At 45.3% G+C, this 25,544-nt stretch overlaps 1 protein-coding gene across 2 annotated transcripts; it reads left to right on the top strand.

Annotated features, from left to right (window-relative positions):
- Positions 1–10,432: 10,432 nt before the first annotated feature.
- FYTTD1 (forty-two-three domain containing 1) lies at positions 10,433–25,229 on the top strand. 2 transcript variants are annotated; one of them, XM_082486821.1, is made up of 9 exons: positions 10,433–10,597; positions 13,940–14,071; positions 17,138–17,283; positions 18,087–18,199; positions 19,048–19,144; positions 20,137–20,198; positions 21,068–21,142; positions 21,945–22,071; positions 23,178–25,229. In XM_082486821.1, exons 1-9 carry the CDS (start codon positions 10,438–10,440, stop codon positions 23,271–23,273), a joined length of 1,008 nt encoding a protein of 335 aa, XP_082342947.1. In that variant the 5' UTR covers positions 10,433–10,437; the 3' UTR covers positions 23,274–25,229. The 2 variants fall into 2 exon arrangements, with proteins under 2 accessions (XP_082342947.1, XP_082342948.1); XM_082486822.1 differs by lacking the exons at positions 21,945–22,071; positions 23,178–25,229 and adding an exon at positions 21,223–21,328.
- Positions 25,230–25,544: the final 315 nt, after the last annotated feature.

The raw sequence follows: 25,544 nt of genomic DNA, 5'->3' as shown, positions 1-25,544 counted from the left end.
TTCCAAGCCACCATACTTGGACCACACATTCGGATTGCTGGTGGACACCAAACCTTCCACTGTGGTCTTCAGGTTGCCTAGCAGCTTCCAATGCTCCTTCCTGCAGAGGAACACAGCAAGTTGCATCAGATATACAGCAAGAGGAGCTTCACAACAGAACCACGCTATTGCACTCTCTCCAAGGAGACTCTGATCAGGCTGAAACCTTTGGTGGTCCAGAAACTAGCAAAGGTGAACCAAAGGATTTCACACCTCCCAGTGGTCTCCCATCCATGGTTTGTGGACAAGAGGCCATATCATAATGATTCTTGTGATGACTGTTAGCCACCACCAACGTGGTCTCAGGAGACAGCTAGAACAAAGACTGATGGCTCCTGCAATATACCACTTGCTTGGTACAGGCCAACAAAGCTGGAGGACATCTTTCCAGCCAGCCTCTTGCTTGCTTCATTTAAATCTCTACCAGAGACTGGTCAGAGCAGCAGCCCGTCAGGAGTACAGCAGCTGTAAAGCAATGGCATGATGTCCACCACATCTACCAGACACTGGCCGTGCTGCACCCGCATTTACAGGCAGCGGCACTCCCTGGGCAATGCACACCGCATTGAGCACTCCAGCACTGTCAGGATGAAGAGGTGCTCCACTCCAAGGCTGGTAACTCTCCATCTGCATCTCCATCCGTACAGCTGCCCTCTGACCCCCGAGCTGCTGTAGGTGCAAATTGACTTTCTTGCAAAAGTGTTCATCACGTTCTGGACAGAGATTATTAGCAAACTGCAGATGTACTCTAGAGCTTGCACTGCATCTCTCATCGATACCACCCCCCTCGCCTACCCTGCACGCAGAAAAAATTCACCATTATCTGCCATAAAGCCGGAGCGATGGTGCAGAGAGGTAATGTCATTTGCCTATGCAAAAGCAACTTTGGGGAAGGAAGCTTCGGATGACCGAGGTCCCCGCTCAAGCTGTCTGACACCGTTGCCAGAGGAACAGCACCCGTCAGAAACACATATTCAGATAGGAGCCACTCTCTCAAAAGGAACAGGAATGTTGCAAGGTATATTTGGGCATGTAAATGCCAAAAAAAATATGCCTCTGCAGGGTTTGTAACAAAAGCACCGGAGATGACAGCTTAGGATGAAAGTCCAGCCTTTCAACTGGCAAGAAACAAGCCACAGTGTTTCAGCTGTTAATCCCTCCCACAGCGGAAAAGAAACCAGATTTCCAAAGCAAAAGGGAAAAAGGGGGAAAAAAAAGGAAAATAAATTCAAAATAAATAAAATTATTTAAAACTGCTCTCATTTTCATCCCTTGTGGATGAAAGTGTGGACTGCACACTTCTGCAGCACAGAGGACAGTAAAAAGTAACACAACCCTGGTATTTAAAACCAAGCTTTTCTTGTCAATAGTCTCTTTTTGAGACTTGTTCGCTATTACCAAACTGATTAAGCAAACAAGCAGATCATCAAATATTGGCTCTACTTCAAGCTTCCCAGCCATTCCCTTCCCAAGGTCCCCCCAGGGAAACCTCACCACTTTCAGTGCCCACCAAAGCTTAAATCACGCAGAAGCCAATCCGTCCCACCAGCAAAGCCTGTCGCCCTGACAGCACAGGAGCTCTAAACCAGAGCTGCAATGCATATGGTAGTATGTATATGTTTATGATGTACTTGTCTAACAAGCACAGTCAGGGCTTTATCTCAGGAGAGACGGAAGAAGAAAGCACGGATATAAGACAAAGGCAGCTTCACGAAGGAGATCCGACTTGGGCAAAGAAAACTGACCCAGCTGTTCTGAATATATGGGTTTCTCCCATCCCTGCCCTGAGGGATGGGAGATGCTCTTTGACCAGGGACCACCGATGCAGCTCTCGGCATCCACGGATGCCCTGATGTAGCTGCTGCAGACATCCACAGATGCTCAGAGCGGCATTGCCAGTCCCTGGTCAAAGAGCACCCACAACCACCGAGCTCAAAACTTCACCAGGTCCTCCCCAAGATATTTCTGACACTCAGAGTTAGAAAACGCAAGTGAAAGCTCAGCCATGCCATTGATCTTCCAAGTCAGTGAGTCAGGGGAACTCCCTCCTGTGTTATTTCCTGCTATAAAATGCAGGCGATGTACACAAGGATGAGGGGGTAGGACACGCAGAGCTGTGCCTTTCCACATGAACGGAGTTGTGGATCTGCCCAGAGGTAGGAAACCAGGATCCAACAGACCGGAGGCACAGCTCCCACCTAGCACAAGGAAACTAAGGTTAAGCAATCCTTGAACAAAATATACTCAAAATGTTAAAACGTTGAACTCAGAAGCACATGGGGAATGAGCAGCACACAGAAAGTACCTTTGCAGAGGTGATGCTGAAGCTACCAAGGGTGAATTAAATCCCTGTAAGACAGTAAGGATCCCATGGGACTTGTTGGCCCAAAGCAGTTCACAAATTGGGACGCACAAGACCCTACCGATACTCAAACCCAGCTGTTTCTGGGCTGGAACATGGTGCATGCCGGAAACCCTACAGTGACACAAGGCTGAAGAAATGAAGACCCATATAGTTGGCTGCAGGTGGCAGGGAAAATGAGGGAGTGCAGCTAACCACATTTCAGCTTTGACCGGACTCGTGGGTTAACCCCGAATGAGCGGCAAGGTTTGCTCCCCTCCTGTTGACAGAGGCTGAGCTTGGGCTGCCAGGAGGGACAGAGAAAGCCTGAGTCTCAGCCACCCTCAAGTTCCCCGTTTCAGCAGGTGTTCGGAGCAATACTAAGAAATCTGCTTGTTCTTTCCTGAATAAAGAAAACTCTCCTTTCCTAGTGCTAAAGAAAGCCTGACACAGGGGAAGGCCAATTTATATCACATCATGAAAACACCCCGACTTACAGGAAGGGCAAAGTGAGCAACACACCCCAGAGAGGTCACAGCACACGAGCAGAGCTTCCACTGCAAGAACCACACGTGCTCCTGCTCTCCTGCGCTAGCAGAGCCTGGTTCCCCCTGCCAGAAGGGCCGAGGGTGTCCAGAGGGACCATCGCTGGTGGAGCACCGGTGAGACCACAGCCCATCCCTCTCCTTCCTTAAAGACGACCTCTGATCCAGCCTCCACTTTTAACCGCCAGCTCCACAAACTCGGTGCAGGGTCTCCTTGCGTTACCACCACAAACTCCATCCTCAGGTACAGCAACACCAACCTGCCATCAGGAACTGTCCCAAATATAACCGGACCTTTTGCACTGCAGTGACAAAAGACAGAATCCAGCCTTGGAGCAAGAAATGCCTTAATGGCACTGCTGATGAAAACAACAAGGAAAGGCTGCTTGCTCGCCCAAAGCTTTCTCAGCCCTTCCATGCCAGGAAGGGTAGGAACTTCTCTTGGTCCAAGTCAGCAAAGGTGACTCACAGCGGAGGCAGGGAGCCATGCTGCTGACTCAGGTGAACTTCTTCATTTAAAATAAAACCAATCCTTAGTTACTTTGCAGAAGAGAATCGCACAGGTAGCTAGTATTAAAAAAATAAAAATAAAAAACCGAAGCTCATCTTTCTTGCAAACAACGTCTGCTGTGTGCCTCCCCGTGCTCTGCAGGAGGCATCTAGCAATGGCTGCTTGAACCCTGTCCTCTACCTGGAGGAGTCTCTCGATCCTTCTTAGCACACTACAGAGGTCGGGCTGAGGATGCTGAGGTCGTGGAGGGACTTCCACCAGGTCTCCAAGGACATTCCCATGCCGGCTGTCGGTTCCTCCTGCAGATCCCCAAGGTGCCACAGAACCCACCACTGCCATGGTGCCCGCTCCCACCTTGCCATTCCCGGCTCTCCCAGACAACCAGCAGCCCCTTCCCCTGGTCTTCCCCTCGGCACTGCTGGGAAAAAGGATTAAAAGAATTGCAGGCTCCGTGCAATTCATCTGCAGCTGCGGGGAGAGGCTGACGAGGCAGAGGAAGCCAGAAGAGCTCTGCCAGCCTGGCAGGTCAGCCCCACGGCGCCCGGCCGGAGAGAGGCGAGCAGGCTGGCTGGGAAACCCAAACGCAAGGTGGCTTGCACCAGTACTAAAAGCTTGCACTGGTAGAAAACGGGGAGCACAACCACAAAAGGCTCCCCCAGCAAACGCAGCCCAGAGCTGCTGCTCGGTTGGAGCACTCTTGCTCTGCACAGCAAGGGATGAGGGAAGAAAACAGGGATGAAAGGTGTTTTTTAGCCTTCTCCCAGCACGGCAGATAGTTTTACCTGCTCATCCCGGCGAAGTCTCTCACAAGCAGATGACTGCAACCTGTGGACCCAGGAGACTGTCCATCAGGCTTCCATCTGCCCAGGACCTGCCTGTAACAAGCACGTAGGAAGCCAGAGGCAACAACAGGCAGAGCAGACCCCCCTGCAGCCCACCTCCCTGGGACCAGCCACTCTCCTCCCCCATTGCTCCCAGTGCAGGTTCCCCTTAGGGACCCTCTCCCCTGGCCCTGCCGTCCCTGAGGCCATTGCCAGTGCCGGAGCCGAAGGTGGCAGCTCTTTGCTAACCGGCCCAGCTGACCAGCAGCCCCTCCACTCCCCCCGGGACGGCTGTGTCCTGCAGACCACCTGCCGGCTGCTCCAAGGCACGGAGAGCCCTGCTCTCTGCCCAGCAGGAGGAGAGCACCAACCTCCCCACCAAGCCTCAACGGACATCGGCATTACAGCCCCTGCTCCCCGACGCATCTCAGACCCGCTCCTTAAGAGGAGAGACAGCAAAACCCATCACGAGATCCTCATCTCCCTCTCCTGTGCCAGCAGAAGGATGGACTTCAGCAAAATAACTTTTGCTTCTGCGTTTCCCATGATCCACGGGAAGATGGATCCGGTGACCTCTATCCTATCGCTCTCAGTCACGGCCACAATCTATAGCGAAACGGCACCTCCCCGGGAATTAAAACGCTAAACCATTTGCACGAAGGACAAGGAGGCTGTGCGGGGCCCGTGCCAGGATCGTCCCCAGCGCACCACGGCGGGAGGGGGGGCGGGCAGGAGAACAAGCAGGTCCCAGCATGTGCCAGCACCGGAGGGGACGAGTCCCTCCTCGTTGCTGGGAGGAGGGGGGAGTGCTGGGGGTGGCACCACGTCAGCCCTATTAGTCAGACGACGGCAGAGCCTGGTAGTGCAGGACTTGGACTCGCAAAGGCAAGAAAATGCACAAAGATGATTCTGGAAAGAAAAAGAAGCGAATGCAGTCAGTTCCTCTCACCGCTCCGAACCTGCTGGGTCTCCAGCGTGAGCTAAAGATGGAGAACAGCTCGAACCCTGCAAACCAGAAGGCAGCCCAAACCCACGCTATAGCTTTAAAAGCACCAGTAGTGTTTTCCCGGCTGATATTGCCAGCGGGAACGGATCGACTGGCTGAGCCCCAAAGATAAGGAACGGTCTCTCTCCAAATCAAGTTTCAGCAGCTCCCTCCTCCCCAGCCAACACCGTCCCCATGTCTCCATCCCACACCCACCCCGCGGTCCCGAGCACAACCGCAGCAACGAGGCGAAAGCTGAAGACGGGCAAAAAACCCTGAAATAAATAGGGCTCGTAATCAAAATGCCTCCAAGGGAACGACTTCTGCTGCTTTTATAAACCTCAACAAGAAGAACCAGGCCTCAGGTGTAAGCGATGGCCACACAGGGAAAGCCACCGTGGCCCCGGCTGCTCTCGCCACTTGCCACTTGCGGCCTTCAGCGACAGAGAGAAGGTAGAGGCTTCTTCTCCCCAGCACCTCGAAGGGGTGGACGCAGCCCAACGCCGGGAGGGGAAGGGGACACGATGTGAAAGCCGTGGAGCCACCAGAAGGGTGTCAGGGCGGGATGGTACCACCCTGCAGCAGAAGGCGTGCGGAGCGCAGGCATGGCGGCGGCTGCCTTGGCCACAGGGGATGGAGATTCGCTGTCACCACCGTGGCGGTGGCAGAGCATCGGGTAGTGGAGACACCGTCCCTGCCCCTCGAGAAGAGCCACGCGCTGGCCCCGGGAGGGGAGACAGCGGCTCTAACAGCCCAGATCACGGCATGTCCCCTCCCCACGAGGGACCCAAAGCTCCGCAAGCGCCCATCCCCACCCAGCCCAGGGTGCGGGGAAGGGGGGGGGGGGGAGGGGTTGCTTCCTCCCCAGGTCGCCCCCAGGTGCCTCCCTGCATCTGTGCCCTGGTGCTGGGTGTGCACACACGCTCCCACGCACGCCCACGCGGGACACGAGCTCGCCAGTGGCATCCCAGGCACCCTGCGCATCCCCAGGCACCAAGCGCACTGCTGCCACCCGCGCTCTTGCACGCGCACCCCGTGCTCCCTGCCGTCTCCCCGGTAACTTGCGCACACACCCCGTCACCCCACGCGTGCACCCTCCGTGCACACACAAGACTCTGCCCCCACGCGTGTCTCGCCCCCGACGCCAGCATACACGCTTCCCCACGCCCCCGGCACAGACACACACGCAGCGCGGCGTGGCGTGGCGTGCCCTGCCCACCACGCCCCACCCCACGTCATGCCTCCCACGCGTGCCCACGCGGGCCGCGTCCCCCCGGTACACCCACCCCTCCGCAGCGCGTCCTGCCCCCGCACACGCACCCACGGCCGTGTCACGCACACGCGCCGCACTCCCACCACCCCCGCCGCGTGCCAGGCCTCCCACGCACCCTGCCGCGTCACGCCGCTCCCCCACGCGCGGCCCCACCTGCTCTCCGCGCGCCCCTCGCGGGGCCCGACCTCCATCCCGGGCGCGCGCGGCCCCGCCGCCGCCGCTGCCGCCGCGCCACCGTCACGTGGGGGCGAGCGCCCGCTCCGCCCCGCCCCTCTCCGCCCCGAACTACAGCTCCCGGCGCACACCGCGGGGAGGACTACAGCCCCCGGCATGCACTGCGCGCGGCCGCGCCGAGGCGGGGGCCGGGCATCATGGCGGACGTTCCACCTCAGTTTCCCGCCCCCCTCAGCTCTGCGCTGCCGTCGGCGTCCTCCATCTTCGCGACAGCGCTGTCGCCGCCTTTCAGTGAGGGAGTGCCCCCACGCCCTGCGTGACTAGGTGAGGAGGGAGTAACGGGCCCTCAGGTTTCCTGTCAGACACGGCTGGTGGCGGGGCGGGAGAGGCAGGCGGGGCCCCCCCTGCGGCGTCCCCCAGCCCGCCGTCACCCCTGTGGGGACGAACACACAGGTGTATGTGTAGGCCCCTAAGAGCTACACTGTTTTCATGGTGCAAAAGTTGAGTTGCCAATCGGGTTACTTGTCAGCTCTCTGAGTGAAGTGTTTGCACTGGGGTTTAGCTGCACGGCGGTGTAAAACCACAATAATCGCTGAGATAAGCGCTTACCAAATCCTGCTTTAGGGATGGTGAGAAAATTGCGTTGGCAAGAAAAAAACCCCAAACAACATGTCTCTGAGAAAGAGAGACTGAACGTACCGGCAGAGACAGAGATGGAAAGAGGTTTCTGTTCTGTTGCCCGCAGTAAAGAGGATGTGAAAAATATTGCAGAGTTGTACGTACTTTCCACTAAAGAGCAGTGAAATAAAACTTGGAAAAAGTGATGCTGCTGCCATCAGACTGAGAACAGTCAGTGACAAATTTTAAGAGAGACAAACCCCAGATATGTCTCCAGAGCTGTTTGATGCCTCAGAAACCAAAGGTAGTAATTTACACAGTGGGAACTTCCTATAATGTTACTTTTAATGCTAAATATATGCTGCTCGCTGATGCTGCATACATGAAGACACACGCCTTGGCCTGACACTTTATATGTGGGCTATTTTACCAGTACTTTACCAGTACTTATTGACCAGTAATTCAGCAGCATTTGGGGGAACAGGGTTCTGTACTGCTATTCTTAAAGCAATAACAACAACAAAACGTTTTTCAGAAGGCACTTAATTAAGAGCCTAGGACTCCCCATACATCCTAGTAATCTTATACAAGTGTGGACCAACAACTTCCAGCGCGGTTGTCAGGCAGGCATAAATTTTCTTGCATAGACCCCACTGCACTGATTGCACGGGTTGAAAACACTGTCCATACATGGCATGTTGGGTACTGTGGCATCAGACTATGTATTAACTCTCACAGTTAAAAATATTGGAGAAAATCAAGTCATCGAGACTATTGTGATCATTGTCAGATGATTACGCGTGGTGAAATGGAGCATGCAGATGAAGCTGACAGATCTAATTTAGGTCCTAAATCAGGAATTACAAGATTCTTCTAGCTCCACAAGTCAGAAATAGCCTGGATGTTGCTTAACAGTGATTTTTTAAATTTCTTTTCTTCAGGACGATCTCTCCTTTCCCCCTGCTTCATTATGTTGCTTTGCATATGTTACTTAGAGACACTGTTTTACTTAACTATTGTCAATACCCATGTCAATTTATAGAGCCTATAAAAAATCATTCTGTTGAAAATAGATCACACAGAAGCCTATAGTCGCACACAGATGTGTTAGCTTCTGGGTCTGCGCTGAGACTGAACTGGAGATAGCAGTCAACAATTTCAAATGTGTGAAAGTATATACGTATCCTTTTGCTGAACAGTAGCAGAATTTGGAATCTCACAGACCCGATTGCTGTTTGGGGAAGATTTGGGTGACATAAAGTCAGTTATCGACTCAATGTAATTTCTTTACTCATTAAAACTACCTCATGAGAAGGCAGAATTAGGTGGGTTTGGTAGTTGCCAGACAATTTCATGTTAGGAATAAGAAGCTGTTTTTACTAGCAGTAGTGCCTGCGCCCGTGCGAAAGCAGAGACCTCCTTTGGAGGATGCACTTGAATAGCTCGCCCGTTTCTGGAATCAGTGCAGGTGTGATATTCCACAGCTCACAACATACAGCTTGGATTAAATGGTCCCCTCTGGCTTTAAATCTGTGAGTGCATTTAGTACCAGATTCTTTGGGTGCGGTTTCTGCTTGGGAATTTCAACACTTCCTCCCGGGAATTTCAGCCAGGATGGATGTTCAGCAGGTGACATTGAGTCTGCAGTTCCCCTGCAATGTGTAACAGGGGTTACTGGGCAGCCAGGCTGTGAAGTCTCATTTTTGTGAGGAGGCAACTGGTGCTGAGGAAGAGCCCGGGAAGGCCCAGGAAAGAACCAGCCCCAAAACTTACTACAGCCCATGGATGCTTTAGACACACTGTCTTCTTGTAGTGGATACAAACTCAGCAAGGCTGCAGTCATACAGTGCTTTATACAGTTAAAGTATTAGTTCTTACAGCGGTCAATGCCACGTGGAACCGTTATCCCAGGGCTCGATGGCGACACAAACCGGAGAGCCAGACGGAAAACCAAGAGCTGGTGTTTATGTGGTTGCCTCCATGATCCCCATGGCATTTCAGCCATTTTGAACGCTGAAGAAGAAAAATACCCTTCAGGATCAGAACCTTTGCCTGGGTTTCTGTTGTGCTGAGCAGCAGACAGCTGGTGCCCTGTCTGGGTAGTAAATGCAGCCTATGGATATGGTACCATCTGGATTTTGTCTGATTTCCACCAGTCACGAGGGCTGGATGCATCTGCCACCTTTGCAGTTAGCGTATTTGTTTTGGGTAAACAGATCTTTTGTTTATCAGTCTGACACAGTCACCAGATGGAGCTGCGCCCTATAGCATCACAGGAATTTGGTTAAATGTTTTTTTAAAAAAATACATCTCTTGTTTGACACCTCTGTTTATTGGTCATCTGGCAATAGCAACTTCCCTTTAGAAAAGTAGCCTGACTTTAAGAACCTCAAGTCCCACTTGTCATCAGTCCCTCATCATCAAGTGCCACTTGTCATCTGGTGGGAAATGCATAAGTTATCAAGGTTGTGGCTCCAAGACTCCCTGTCTGAACTTATGCTGCATGTGGAGAAGATGGAGAAGAAAACAGGGTGGAACTCAGAGCCTCCCGCACCGCCGTCACGAGCTCCTCCTGCCCAAAGAGAACATCTCTCACTGGCTCCAGAGATGTCCTGTGACGCAGTTTATTTTAGCAAATGAGCATATGGAGTACGTGGGCAGCTAATGAAATGTGGGAGCGTTCCTACTGCAAGGAGCCATGCGGGAGGTCGTGTGTATGGAAACGTTCATTGCTGCCCAAGGGCCATGGCAGCACGGCCCCAGGAGCCCGGAGCCCAACACGAGCTGTCCTTTGGTCATGTTGCAAAGCAGCATAGGGAAAAAAAGCTTGACTAGGTTCCTTGTTGAAAAAAAAACCACCAACCCAAGTAGTTAATTTCTCTTCTGAATTTCTGAGGCATGTGATTCTGAGCAAAACCTTGGGGAGACCCCGCGCTGTACCTGCTCCTCCCGGCCGGTAGGGGGCGCCGCGCCGACACCCGAGCGGGCGGGGCTGGGAGAGGGGCGGTAACTCCTCTCTCTTCGGCGCAGGCGTCAGCTGCCAGGGCTGAGGAGAGGTTACTGCACATGCGTGAGCTGCCGGCTCCTGGGCGGGGAAGGTCTGCGGCGCATGCGCGGCCGCACCCTGCGCATGCGTGCAGCCCGCCGGCCGTTGGCTGAGGCGGCGGTGGGGGTCCTGCGAGTAGATATGAGCGGGTTCGGGGCTACGGCGCCGCTATCGGGCTCCTCGGCTACGGCCGGGGCCCGGAACGACAGCAGTGACAGCCTGGAGAAGATCGACATGTCCCTCGGTGAGGACAGCGCCTCGGGCCCGGCACTGTGGGGGAGAGGGTGGAGGGGCGCGGGCTGAACCAAGCGCTAAGGCCGGGGGGGGGGGGGTAGCGGAACGAACCAACGGATTTCTCCGGGCACCGGCGCGGGCGGAACCAACGGGGGGAGTAGGGAAGGGGGGCAGGACCCTACCACAGCTAGAGCGCGGCGGGGAGCGGAACGCGAGGCTGGCTCCGGGGGCCGGTGGGCCCGTCGTGGTGGGGACGGGAGGCTAGGCCCGGCTGTATCCCCGGGAGCAGCGGGGCTCCCAGGGGTCTGGGCCCCGGGAGTCGCTGTCGCTAGCTGGGGAGCAGCCGGATTCAGCGGGGTGGGTCCCCTTTCTCCCATCTGGGTGTCCGGAGCAGGCTGAAGACCGGGGTGCTGCGTGCGTTTGGCACCAGTCAGGCCCGCGGTGCCCGGGCCCTTTGATGGGTGGCCCTGGGGGAGCGTCGCAGGGGTTGTAATTGCAGGGGCGGGTATGGTTAGGTTTCTGCTCAGCCGGCCTTGCTGTTTTTTTTTTTGTCTTCCCAGGTTTGGAAGTTGGTAATGGCAAGTCTCCTTTGTAACTCTTCTGCAGTACTTTACCAGGCAGATCGAGCGTGATGTTGTCTCTAACACGTAGTTTCCTGTGACAATCTACCCCTTTCTCCTCTGTCCTCCCATTGGTTGTGTGTGTTAGGAAGTTGCACAGCCTCATTACAGATCTGCAGAGCTGGGTCTCTTGAGTGTATCTGAGAACCTGACGTCCACACTGTATATTTCAAAGAGCTATCTCAGAGTAGTTCTGTTCTAGGCTTGTGCGCTGAGTCCCCTCAACAGTTGAGGACAGAATTGCTACGTTCCTGGAGTGCATCTCCCAGTTTAGTTTTATCCAAAAAAAAATATGGTTTTGTACACTCCAAGACTGTTCCATGACACTACCAGAGTGTGGTAGATGGGTACTATCAGGAGAATTGCTTCAAAAAATGAAATTACAATGTGAACTAGAATGGTAGACTTGGCCTTTGTGGACCACCTTAAAATAAGAGGTTTTGTACAATTTTTCTTTCTGTAAGTGATCTAGTGGAGTTCTTTGTTTTGGCAGTGGAGATAATTTGTGAAAAGGTGTTTAGAGTTTGTCTGAATATGGAGTAGCATTACAGCATTCATATAAGTCTATTTTTACATGTAGCATAGCACACTGAATCTTTGTTTCCAAGGTTATCAAGATTAATAGAGTTATTGTTTCTGAATGGCTAGTTCTATTTTCGTATATTCTAGTGTTTCTTACTTGACCAAATTAACCTTTCAGTTAGCCACTACTTACTGTATGTCCTGGACATTGATTAGTAGGAAATTGCAAAGGACTGTTGTGGTGTCACAGTGACGTTTTATTTAAGAAGCTGTTGTGAGTGGGTGTGTCCCTTAGCTTGTTTAGTTCCAAGGGTAGTTTGCATGAGAACAGTGTCACCCATGCCTACTGTCCCTAAGTCAAAGTTGTGTGGTCTGGTGTAAACAAAGATAAAGTGCAATTCCACATCTCTTGTGATACCAAAAAAAGTTGACATGTTAATGTAGGAAATCTTAAGATCTGGGTTTTAATGTTGAGTGTTTTCTCACATAGTAATAAAGATTAAACATATTTTTGTTGCTAGTGTGTTATGTGCAACTGCAAGCTTCCAGTTTGATAATGTTCCCAGATTATTGTGCTGTTCTAGCTCTAGGTTTGATCTCTGATCTCAGGCAAGATAGGAGAATGCTTCAGTGTGTCTCAGCTAACAAATGCCTAAGTCCCAGATATCCTTCATTTCCCCAAATAAGAGAATAGCTGACACTTACATTCTTTAAAGACATGTAACCCTATGTGCAGCAACAGCTAACTTGCAAAAACGGGGTTTAAGATGGAGCAGAGGAACTGTGAAGTGAGGATCTGTGCTTTCTGAACGTGGTGGTTTTGTAGCACAGGTATATAGGCATGGAAGCAGCCATTGCGCAGAATGAAATATTCGACTCTTAACAGTTTTGGAAGTTTTAGTTTTTGTTGAACATCACTGTATTAGTGGTGCTATTGGTTGAATACTGCTGTTGTCAGTGACTGTTTCTGCTATTTTGGATCTGTATATCATTCTGAAGTGGCTTTGGTTGCCTTTGTTGTATAAAAGGGATAGTTTGGGAATCCTTGCTCCAGGTATGATCTTTTTGATATAGAAGATTCTACAGAAATCAAACCCTGAGTGACCTTATCAATATTCCTTATACTGATAGATTTGTTTTTTCCTGAATGTTCAATCATTTTTTGCAGCGAAGTAGGCTGATTTTCTCTTAGCTTTACTTCAGCAGAATACAAAGCATTGGATAACAATGTTGTGATTTTTTTTTTTATTATTTTTTTTTAACACTCTTTTCTCTGTTCTACCCCATGTGAGTCCATTTGAACTCTGTTAAATGCAGTAACCCCATTCCCATCTCTCCCTGACTCAAAAAAGGATGTCTGTGTGTTTGTGGTAGCTCCCCGTTGAAACATAACATTTTTCAGTTGTGCTTTCCTGATTTAGATGTAATAAACGTAATTTGACATTTTCCTTCATGGTCTTTTTGTAAACAATCTAACAGTCAAATAAAAGCATGGCACATCTTTACTGCTTTACTCTTATTTCCTGAGCCAGCTACCAAATCAGTGAAGGAAATCAAAGTGTTGTGGCATGATTTGCACTTGACAGACCCGCTGTTCACTTTTCATCAGTTTATTATCTTATACATATTCTTAAACTGATTAAAAAATTGTTCAACTGTGTGCTTCCCCACACAATAGATAAGATGATTGCTTTGGATTGCAGGTACCTGGGGCGAGAAGTCTTGCTTGCTTTTTTCCCCATCATCTCACCCTCTGTGAACACATGAAGATAACCGATAGGCTGAGTTTCTGTGTGATTTTACTTAAGTAACTTAGGATGAAAGAACTAAGGCCTTTGACCTTTTTGTTTGGAATCTGCAAAGTCTGTTGGTCATGGGATTACCTTCTCTTTAATGGTATACAAAAACTAATGTAGTCATTCAATTTAAAATTTCATGCTGGGTGGAATCTTTCAAGTATCTTGGATGTTCTGGATGTATGCAACTGCTTCTCTTTTGCTAGGGCATTATATTATAAATGAAGTACTGTAAGGCTAACAGGGATTGGATGTTTTATAGAGTTTTCTAGAACCTTAGCTTGTATGTGCTGGCTTTGCAAGATTAACTGCTCTGTTTCCCGTGATTCCAACTTGCTAGGGTTCTTTCTTCAGAACTAAAATATGTCTGCAATGAGTCAAATCTTTCTTTTTTTTTTTGTTTTCTGCTTACAGATGATATAATTAAACTGAACAAGAAAGAAGAGAGAAAACAGTATTCCCCCAAAATGAAAAGAGGGCTTCAGCAGAATCGAACTCGACAGTTCAGGACACCAGGCGCCAAGTGGGGAATCCAACAGCAGAAAGGTGTGTATGTCAAACGTAATGTGGATTGTGTAATATATTTTTTTTTTTGTGCAGAAATGTAACCTTATGAAAAATGTATGGATTGGCATGGTCAGTTCAGGTGTCTTTCAAATAGTGTCATATCCAGTTTTGTTTGTAATTTGGTTCTTTGTGATCCCTTTATTTTTGGTTTTGTTTCTGGTTTGGTGTGAGAAAGTCACTGACTTGTTTGGCCAACAGGGAACTTAGGTGCTTGATGGATTCTATTTGACTCAAGGAAGGACGGGCTTTCTTTCTGATTTTTTTTAAATTTATTTTAATTTTTGACATTGTGTTGATACTTTGTCCCTTCTCAGAGATAGATAGGAAGAGTGCTTATGCCAAAGCTTGTATATTAGGAAATGTGAAGGCCTTGCCAGAGCTCAGAATTTTGTGCAAAACAGCCAGCATATTTTTATTTGCGAGGTAGAATACTCCTAGTAAGCCTCCCCAAAATAGCTGTTATTGCAGGCTGTAATGCTGCCTCTGGGATTTATAAATGGATAGTGCAGAGTGTCTGAGTTGGCTTTTCTTGTTAAGACTTTGGGATGCAAAGGAAGCATCGTGTCGGCCTTCTTAAGCCAATGTTTTTACAGTGGAATACAGAAGTGGGGAAAAAAAAATCGTACAAGCAGGGAGTGAAGAGAGGAAAAGTGCATGATAAGAGCTTTACTGTCAATTCCCTGAGTAACTGCTGGAGGGGAGGGGGTGGCAGCGGTTGATAAACAGGAGTCATATTCTAAAATGATTCCCAGGTTTTAGTCCAGTACATTGCCAGCACTTGCTTGAAGTATGGACTGGTTTTGCTTATGCTTAATTTTGAAAAGTATCTTTCTAGCAGTGGATTATGAAAATAATCCACTAATGAAGTGTTTAATACATGCAATTTCTTGTTTAGTAACATTCATTTAAAACAAATACAGATCTGTCTGCTGTATTCACAGTGGTCCCCATTTTGTCTTTGTTGTTGCTTAATATTTGTTGTAGCAGCAGCTCGTAGTTAGTATCTTAGACACAAATGCCTTTGGGGATCAGTGGGATGTCATGTTGTTCAGTGCTCAGAGGAGTTTTGCTTTTTATACAGGCCAACATAGCAGCGTTACTTAATTTGTGCGACATGCATCTTTAGTATATTACTGACAGTGCAGGAAAGTATTTTACATCAGTCAACCCCAAGTATAAGAATATTTGTATAGGTAAAAGAGTAAGTGAATTTAAATTGTAGATTAACAAGCATGTAGGCTTCTATTTATGACTGCAGTTGTCAAATGCAATTTTTTATGATCCAAAGGGCACAAAAGAAGCAAGTATTAGAATTGGAGTTTTAGGAGGAACTTGAGCTGCAGATGTAAAACTCTAAATACAACTGTCTTGGCAATTACTTTTCTCTCTTGGAACCTTTCCTCCTTGCCTGCCCGTGTTCCAAAAACAAGCCAAAATTTTTTCCAAAATTGCCAGATTTGTGACATGATGAAATGTTGTGAGTAGCTTTAACTGCTCCTCCCTATACAACTCCACACACTTTCTCCCATTAAAAGCAAGCCTCTTTTATATTGTTTTTTGAGCAGAAGTTATCATTGAATAGTTCTTCCAAGCATTCTAGTTATTAGTAGCTTATGACCAATAGATTTATTGATGTTCCGTTGCCCCTGAACTTACTCTGATAAGTAGCAAATCCTGTTGTTTGTGGACAGCTACAGAAACCACAAATGATCAACAGCATTCAATTCATTGTGGTTTTAGAAGTGGCTGCCAAACTCTCTGGCAAGAAGTGAGGAACTTGAGCTGGGACTCTTTTTAGCTTTTGGAGGAAGAAACAGAGAGAAGAACATTGTTCATTTAAATAAAAGTTGTCCTTGGTGATACACAGAATGCAACTGCACAAAACCCTCTGCAGCCTGAGCTAACTTTGAGGTTGTCATTTATTTGAGCCGAGGTTGGTCCAGAGAGTTTGTGAGGTCCCTTTCAGCCTAAGTAACCCTGCTTCTCAGCTTTTCTATTTGAAAAGAAGAGCATTTGCTAACCAGCCACAAAATGTGGGTACGTAGCAGTTTCTCCGTGGCAAATTTATCTAAGCTGGGTTCTGATTGATGGCTTACCTCATGTGATGGCTCCTGTCTTGTGAAGAAGCCCATATTTATTATCAATGCTATGAAGTTAGATGTATCAAAACTAGATGTCTGATGCTGTAGAGCTGACTCCTTAGTCTTAAAATCTGTCTTGCAGTCTGAGGCTCTAAAGAGGAGCATGCTTGGGGATAAAACTGAAGCATGGTCTGTATTCATAGCGTGAAGCTAAATGGCACCAGACAGGGTTAACCAAACCCTTGTAACTGGAGATTTCAGATGTTTATACCACAGACCTCAGACTTACAAGCCTTTTATATTCAAAGGCTGCTTTCAATTCTCAGTTTTGTCCAGACTGCCATGCAGACTTCTAATTGAAAACACTTTAAAAGTGATGTAATTCATATGCTGTTTAATATGGTTTTGTGGGCCAATTGCTATATTCTTTTTTTCTTAGGTCATGTCTTGGGAACCACAGATCTAAATAAATAAGCTTTGAAGTTGCTTTTCTTTTTTTTTTTTCCCCCTTTTCTTTTCTGTAAATTAAACCGGCAATTTAAAGTTTGATGAATGGGTGGGGAGCTTTTTTTTTGGTGGTGGTGGTTTGTTTTGTTTTTTTTTTTTTTTTTTATTATTCAGCACTTAGTGAAGTTCCATTTCAGAGTATTTTGGTAGTTTTCTATGCCAGAATGACTCTAAGTTGTCCCTGTAGACATGTCAAATAACAAATTTTCAACAGAAATTAATGCTATGAACTAGAGCAAAACTGTGATCTATACAAGAAGCTGATTATTCTTGTGCTAGGGCTTGGGCCAAACCTGCTGAAGTAACTGAATGACGAAATTGTCTTCAAGTGCAGTGATAGCTTCTGCTCTAAGGCTTGAAGTGTGCAGCCAAATAACTTGCATTGCCTGCATGGTATCTTAAAGCAATAAGCTATTTCTTTCAGTAAGAACTGTTGAACTCTTCGTGCTCGTTGCAGGTTATGGTAAAAATCGTTTGGGACGCAGAAAGAAGATAGCAGGGAAGAAGCGTTCTTATGGAGTTATAACTGGCTTGGCAGCCAAGAAAGCAATGGGTTCACGCAAAGGAATTAGTCCTTTGAACAGACAGCCACTTAGTGAGAAGGTAATTAATGCAATTTTGGTGGTTCATGTAAGAACAGATTAAAAAAATGAAATGCAATGGCTTCTGAACAGTGCTACTGAAATATAAAATGGAGACATCTGGTACAACCTTTTCTTAAATTGAGGATGTGTTAGCCAAGTTCTTGTTTGTTTTGAGGGGGGTGGTTAATGTCTAGGTTTGAAAGTGTGGGGTTTTTGTAATCACTTAATTGGGTTGCAAGTCATGAAAATTGAAGTACAGAATATGTTCTGTGCAAGTATGTATTTACTGTATTTTTGCAAGGAAAGCTCCCTTATTGCAGTTTCTTGTCTTTGCATTTCTTTGATACAAGCCAATGAGTCAGTCAACACGCAGGTGTTAAGCATGTGCTGGTTACAAAAATGGAAGTTTTACAAAATACTTAACTCCTTCAGTAGGCTTTCTCTCCTGCACTCCTCCAGTGCATTCTTGCCTGCTCCATATCATTCAGTGTTGTAGAACAGGGATTGCTTTTGGATTTGTGAAGAAGAGTAATTTTAATGGCATGTGAGGCATGTGTTTAGTCAGTTTAGGAAGATACAGTAGTCAAAAAGTAACTGCTAAGCTCTGCTATTTTGTGGGGTTTTTTGGGTTGGTGGTTTCTTTTGCCTGGTAGTGAGGGGAATATGGAATTCATGAAAATGTAGAAGATACTTTCAAATTGTACTAGACTGTGAAAGATAGGCAAAGCCAAATGTATTCTATATGCAGTTTGTAAATGGAAATTGAAGGAAAAGTTTGTGTGCATGCAGTATACGTATATGCTATATGTATTGTTCTTTAAGAATGCACAGCGGAATTATCCAGTTTTGAAAAAGAAAACAAACTTGCAGAGACAATCTGAGAGTCAGAGAAAACAAGCCCCAGCCCTCAGGAGGCCTGCCCCGCTAAACAGAAGGTAAAATAACCAGTCTACTTTCTGATCTCTTCTTGACAACTTTCCATAGTGAATCTTGTTTGACAGGACTGAGTCCATGAAAAGACAGTAGGTACTGGCTGTAGTAATATGGTCAAGACTATCGTGTGAAATTCTACAAATCAGGGAGCTGAGCCTGGGACAAATGTGGTCTCAATATAAAGACAGATATTTATTACTCAGGAAGTACCTCTATTTGTGTATGAGCACCTGGTATTCTGAATTCATTTAAATCATAGGCAGCCTGTATGGAAACGGCCAATGTGGATTTCAGTGTCTCTGAAGTGACAGCCATAATTTAGTGCACTTTATAAATAAAATGCCTTTGTGGAAGCTGGTGCCATCTTCAGTTTCATGGAAGCTATTGCATGTTTTATTTGTGCTGGAATTAACATGTCTGTTATGAATGCATCTTAACTGGTCTCCATGATGAAAATTTTCACTATGTGACTCTTGTGTAAACTGTAAACAAACTTCTTTTATAAATATCAAGACTGCTCCTTTGTTTTTTTTCATCTAATCAGCAGCGTTTAAAGTGCTGGAGCATAGTGAGCAAAGTAAGAAGCAGAATTCATAATTGTACTGTCCTGTGACATAGTGTGCTAGGCTTCTATGTAACAAAACCAATTTACTCCAATATACTCCATTTATGAGTAATGTGTTTTGTTTGTAATAGATGAGAAGCTTTTTGCAACTGAAATGTTCAGACTCAGAGGCAGCATTACAGATGTCCTTAGGAAAGCATTAAGCACTTTCCTGACTTTCATAGTGGTGTCTCTAAGGTGTTATCTGTGGAGCCTTTGATAACTATATTTTAATAAATACTACAGGAATAACATGCCGTCCACTTTTGCCAGAATTGGAAACAAACTAACTCAGCAGAAAGACACTCGTCAAGCAACTTTCCTGTTTAGAAGGGGCTTGAAGGTAATAAAAATTACTGAAAACGTCAACAAAATTGTGCCACAGGTTCTAAGCTAACCTGTAATGCTGATATTAATAAATCAACTTCAAATATCAGATCTGAGTAGAAACTTCAGGTGGACTGGGAAATAGGCATGGGTTCTTCTAGGGAAATGTGCTCGTCCTCTTCAGCCACTGTAACCCATTGAGCCTTGCTTCCTGTTCCAGTGTAGCTAGACTGTTCTGAGGGGCACGGAACTTCTCAGAGTGTTTCACAGTAGTTGGAAGCTGGTAATTTTTCCTTTTAAAAGTGAATGTTAGAAAACACTGTGGAGCTTTCAAAAGTTGCCTTTGGATGAAGGGTAGAGCAGAAACATGTTTTAGAAACTGATTATGTGGGTGTGTGGGTTTTTTTTTTTTTTAGTTATTTTGGGGTTATTTATTTTAGATATTTTGAGTAAGATCAAGAGACTAGAGAGTGTGCAGTGAATGATAGTGGTGATCTCAGTTTTCATTTGTGCCCACATTCTACATCTGCCATTGTTGTCACTGTAGGCAGCTGCTGTCTTCCATATGCATGGATTGCAGAGTTACAGACAGGATCAGGAGGAAGAAAAAAACAAAGCCCTTTAAAACAGCAGTGAGACTTAGTGGCATATTGGATATTATCTATGCTAACATTGATCAGATACTAGCCAGGTTTTTCTTGCTGACCTGGTAACATTTTGATGTATCTTGGTAAAGCATATGTTTGCTGACATAGCCCTCAAAAATGTTTCTGTCTCTTTATTGGTTAAGTTACCATCGTTGGCAACTTTGTTTAAATCATTTTGTGTTCTTAGTTTCTTTTCAATGTCTTACAAAAAGTAATAGGGTAGTTATCTTTGAAGTTCCCCTGGAAGTACAACCCTGTTTGTGCAGAGTGTACAAACAGCTTTAAACTGCTGTATTTCCAGCTGCTGCAATGGGAATTGAAACAGTATTTAAATCCAATGTCTGTATTGATGTGTTTTCAGGTGCAGGCCCAAGTGCAGTCAACAGATGATCTTGATAATCAGACAGTAAAGAGAACTCGTCAGTAAGTATTTAATTTGGAAAAACTTCAGTTTGGTTACTCATATGATTCTCATTGTAGTTCTGGCTTCCTGGCTATGGTAATTGAATGGTTGTTTCTTTTTTTTTTCCCTGTAGGCGTATCAACTGAGTGACAGTGATCCTCCTCCTATTCTTAGTTATTTCCTAAATTAACTTCCGATTTAACCAGGAGGAGTTTGTTTGCATAAGACACTTTCAGGAATGAGGGGGAAGGTGGTAGCTTTAGAGGATCAGACTAATCTCTACCACTCATGGATACTGCATAGACTGAAAGAAAAATTCAAATGTCGGTGTTCTCCTGAGCTCTTGATGTAATTTCCATTTTAATTAATATACATATAAGCCTATGAAGCAGTTTGGAAATTGGCAAGGCAGGACATAAGGTGGACACACAGGTCTCCTCTCATGTACTCTTCCTGTATCATTCTGGGCCTGCGAGGCTCTTCACAACTTGTTTGTTGTTCACACAACAGGCTGCGTAAGCAGCGTATGCCCCAGACCTGCATTCTGTTACCTCTTTGATTTGCTTTGAAAATCATTTTGGCCCCATTCATGGGAAGGAAACTGAATGTTTTAAAAAAACTGAACATTTCAGTCAGTGCTGTAGTTCTGGTACACCCTGCCAGCATGTGATCTAGCGCTCGCCTGAATAGGTTTAGATAAAGTAGAAGATACAAGAATTAAAAGCCAAGCTTCTTGTAGATGGATTGACTGCGTGTGGTCTTCGTACTGGCCTGTATTCTGAAAGCTTGTATGTTCTTTACTAGCCAGTGTTTTGGACATGCTTTTAAAGATACTCTGACTGAAATTTGTTCAACATTTTTGTAAGTGATTTCTGTGTTTTCAAACTAGATGGCGAACTTCCACCACAAGTGGAGGGATTCTGACCGTGTCCATTGACAACCCAGGAGCAATCATAACCCCAATGTGAGTTTTCAAACAAGTTCTGAAATGTTCTTAACATAACTGAAATAGCTGTTCTGAGCCATTTAGCAAGTTCCTTGCAGTATTTCAGGTGACCTCGAGGTGACAGCTTCTTGTGAAGACTTCTAAATCTGGCCCCTTTCTGAGTATTTCTGAGCTGTATTTGAATAATCACAGCTGGATTTCACAAGGCATCTCCCAGTTAGGAGCTTGATGTGGTGTATGAAGTGTGGTGGGGCTGGTAGATTTTCACCTTATGTGCCTCTTCCAAATAAGACGGTATTGCAGCTCTTTTCCTTCCGCATCTAAATGAAAGTGAGTGAGCTTTGTTGATGTGTGATGGTCATAGTTCCTCCCTGATTCATAAAGATACTGCTACAGTTGTGCTTAAAGAAAGCATTGCTATGTTTGTCTTTGGGAAGTTGATGGTACTGTTATTTCATGAAGTGTTTTAAAAATCTCTTGAGTATCTTTTTTCATTAGTAGCAAGTAAGGAAGGCTGTACCAATTTTTATTTTTTTGTGTTTATGGGAATAATTAACCACAAATTATACATTTGTCAGTAGGATTGAGAGATAAAAGATAAGATTGCTTCCTGTCAGGACACTTGCTGTCTGATAACAATAATAAATGTTACCCTTTTGTAGTTCTGCCTGGCTTTTACCTTCGGGAATTAGTGCCCTCCAGCTATTCAGCTAGCCTGATTAAATGGCTTGATGGAAAAATTCATACCTCTATCAGTGTTAAGGCTTTATTGCATAAAACATGTATTCACTGTGTCTTTTCTAACATTCTTCTTTCACAGTTCCCAGAAATTACGATTAACTCGTACTCCTGTGCCACCATTTCTCATGAAGAGGGACCAATCTGAAGAGAAGAAGATTCCCAAAGGGGTTCCATTGCAGTTTGATATTAATAGTGTTGGAAAACAGGTAAATGCAGTTTCTTTCCATAACCGCGGAAGTAGTTTCAAGTCAGATAAAAGCTAGCGAGCCAAGCACTTTGCTCCCAGACTCACTGGTGACAGAAAGAGGGAACTAGTGACTACTTCTTGTTTCCACTTCTGGGTCTTCCACTAACTTGCTATGTAACTTCAAGCAAGTAACTAAACTCACTGTTCCTGTTCCTCTAGTTCATGTCTTGCGTGCCCACATGCTTTAAATGGGATTTAAATTATTGAATATTTTTTAAAGCCTTCTGGTGTTCCTGCTGTGCTTGAATCAGCAAGCGTGCGTAATTCAGGGATCAACTTCTTTCAGTTGTGTAACCTGTATGGAACCCTGACAGCTGAATTAATAAGGCAACCTTTGCTATGCATCTAGGAAAAAAAAAAAGTGATGACATAAGGGCGTAAAAGATGAGAGATTCTTCAAAAGTTTAATGAAGACGGGATTTGGTGCAGGAATCTTAGTGCTATCATTGAAGGAATTCTTACAGGGTGACAGTTAGATGCTGTTCTTGTAATCAGCTCCTTACTGCCAGCTCTAGAAAACTACATGGGGTCAGGGCATCAGTCTGGATTTGTTCCTTCCATGAATAAGCAGTATGTCAAAAATAGTCTACTACTATATTGTAAAATTAATGGAACTTTTGGACTAGACTCCAGTCTACTGCCTCAGCTGGATGGACTGAAAAGCAACCTGCATTAACACGGTTAAATTGCTGCATTTGTTGAAGTTGCGTAGAATCTGTGGAGAAATTAGTGTCATGAAAGTTCCCTTTATCAGTCTGTCTATCCTCAGTTTAACTTAGATTTTGAGTTTACTTTCAGTCTTGACATTGTGTACCATGTGTTCTTAATGATTTCTGAGAAATGCTAGCTCTTGATGTGTAGTCCAATCTGATTTTTAAATGTTGCAGGAAATAATGAAATCAAATTAAACGTCCTTTTTTTTTTTTTTTTTTTTTTTTGCTTAAGTGAGGCAATTAAGAAGTTAAGTGATGAGACAGAATAAGGAAAATTATTCTTGTCTCTGTTACTTTGATTAAAATAACCAAACATCTTTTAAGTTTATGGTTAAATGACTTTATTTTTCAGACAGGGATGACGTTGAACGAACGTTTTGGGATCTTGAAGGAACAAAGAACAGCGCTGTCTCAGAACAAAGGAAGCCGTTTTGTAACTGTGGGCTAACCCGACAGACGGACTTGAGCACTGATCCCACCTATCTAAGAAACTGAGATAAAAGTGGGCAGAAGAATACAGCATACATCACTGAAATTCTCCAGACTTCTTGCTAAGATGGTGTCAGAGCTATCGATCTTTATTACTTTTACTTTGAACAGTAAAAGATGTGATGCCCTGAGGGGGGGAAAGTGGGGAAACTGATCTGCTGGAGTGGCACCATCACCTGGTTTGAAAAGATTCTGTTGCCCAGATGATGACAAACACTGATTTTGGTTCATCTTGCAACCAAAACACAAACACGAATTTTAAAAGGTTTTTTTGTTTGTTTGTTCAGGAGTGCTCAGTATCTGTTCTTTGACCCCTCTCTTATGGTAAAGATTGTGAGTTTCATTACAAACCCCATTTTAGGGTTTTTTAGGGACTGCCTATGAACTTTCCTTTGGACTGCAGTTTGGCACAGAGCCTCAGTCCATGAATACTTTGGTAGTAACGTAGCGGTGTTTTTCATGGGAGCATTGGTTGTACTTCTTTGTGCTTTTGAAGTTCAATTTTTTTTCCTTTCTTGAAAACTAAATGTTCTGCATCTTCACTTTCACAAATAAAGCTGTTAGCTGAGACCCAAAATATGTAATTTGGATGGAGACTATTCTACTCTTATCCTTAAAAGTGGTCCAGATCATATTGGAGGAATACTGCATGGGCAGTATGAGAGTAATTTATATTGCAAATAGCTCAAGTTCATCACCCTCCTCTGTAAATGGAGTATGTCTGTCTCCTATTTTTTCTTAAACTTTTTGCTTTTTCTTTTTGTAAGTTTTTTTCACAAACTTAATGCAATAACTTCACCTTTTTTAATAATTCCATAAGAATAAATACAACAGTTCACAAGAAAGTCAGTGGTATGGTAGAGTTCCTTACCCTTACAGACAGGATTCTCATCACGCATACCTTGCCCCAGAGGGTTTTCTCTGGCTCTTACAAGTAGCCAGAGACAAGCAATCTAATGGCACTTGTTTGTACATACCAAAGAGAGGTAAGAAGCGAAGCTGATCAGAAGTGGTCAGACATCTTGAAATTGGCTGAAACTGGGGAACGCTGCTGGATGAAAGCCCTCAGTTTGCCAGTGTGTGTAAGGCATTAAGCAGGAGCATGTGGTCACTTGCTTTAAGCTCAGCTTTGCACGTCAGAATCTGCAGGATAACAATGGGGGCATCCTCAGTCTGAATTTATACAGTCCCTAAAACTGAGGCACCTGTTCAGAATTGCTTCCAGACCAGGAACTGATAAACTTAACGCTGTTCTATAGCAATGAGATTTAGGTACAGTCAGGTAAAAGAATGATTGGCTTGCTGCATCCAGAAATGTTTATAGTGCTTGAAGTGGGTTTAATTCCTTTTACTGTTCTTGAAGAATTTACATTTGACTTCTTACAGAGTTGGTTTCCTTGCATTTTTATCTCAAATTCCAAGTTAACTAGCATTTACTGGGAACTTCAACGCTGAAGAGCATTTGACAGTAGTAGGGCTTTTGTTTGTATAGCAGTTTTAAAGTTAGAGTGCATCCTGATGCTATATAGTACTTAAACCCTTATTTTTAATGTTAAAAAATATACCTTAGCAGAAGGAAGCTAAATGTAACGGTGTTAAGGTTTTTTTTCTTAATTACTAGTAAGAACTTTTGTTTGAAAAAATGTCCCACTGTTAGAATTTGAATAGATGAAGTGTTGTCAGTCATCCTGTTTCAGTGTATACATTTTCCATGTGCCAGGATGCAACAAAAAAATTCTTTTGCATCTACATAGATGCAAAACATTGATGCAATGCATCAAAAAATGCTAGTTTGTATTTAATGAGAAGATGCTTTACACTGTACCTTTTGGTATTTTTTGGAGAAGTTATTACATTTGATCTATTCTGAAGCTGTTAATTTTTTTTTTTTTTTTTAATAAAAAGTTACAGGTTTCACACTGTCTGGTTCCTCTTATAACCACCTGGGCAGTATATTGGTGATGTGAATTTTCTGATATCCTTCAAGGGGTTCTTAATGATTAAATTCTTATTAAACATTCTAAAGATTATACTAAAAAGCAGCCTAATTTAAAGAGGGCTTGTATTTGTTGCCCAGCTTAATATGCTGAAAGTTAAGCACTTCTTGCTTGCTTGCGTTTAAATGTGTCAGCTATTACTGTATTTTTCAGTAGCACCATCTAATTTAGTGGCTTGGTGTGATTATGGTAGCAGATCCCTTAATCTGTCAGCAACTGGTGTGCATGTTGCT

This window comes from Vanellus vanellus, assembly GCF_965231255.1.
Source record: "Vanellus vanellus genome assembly, chromosome: 8".
NCBI classification, from domain to species: Eukaryota; Metazoa; Chordata; class Aves; order Charadriiformes; family Charadriidae; genus Vanellus; species Vanellus vanellus.
This window is presented reverse-complemented; position numbering and strand designations above follow the sequence as displayed.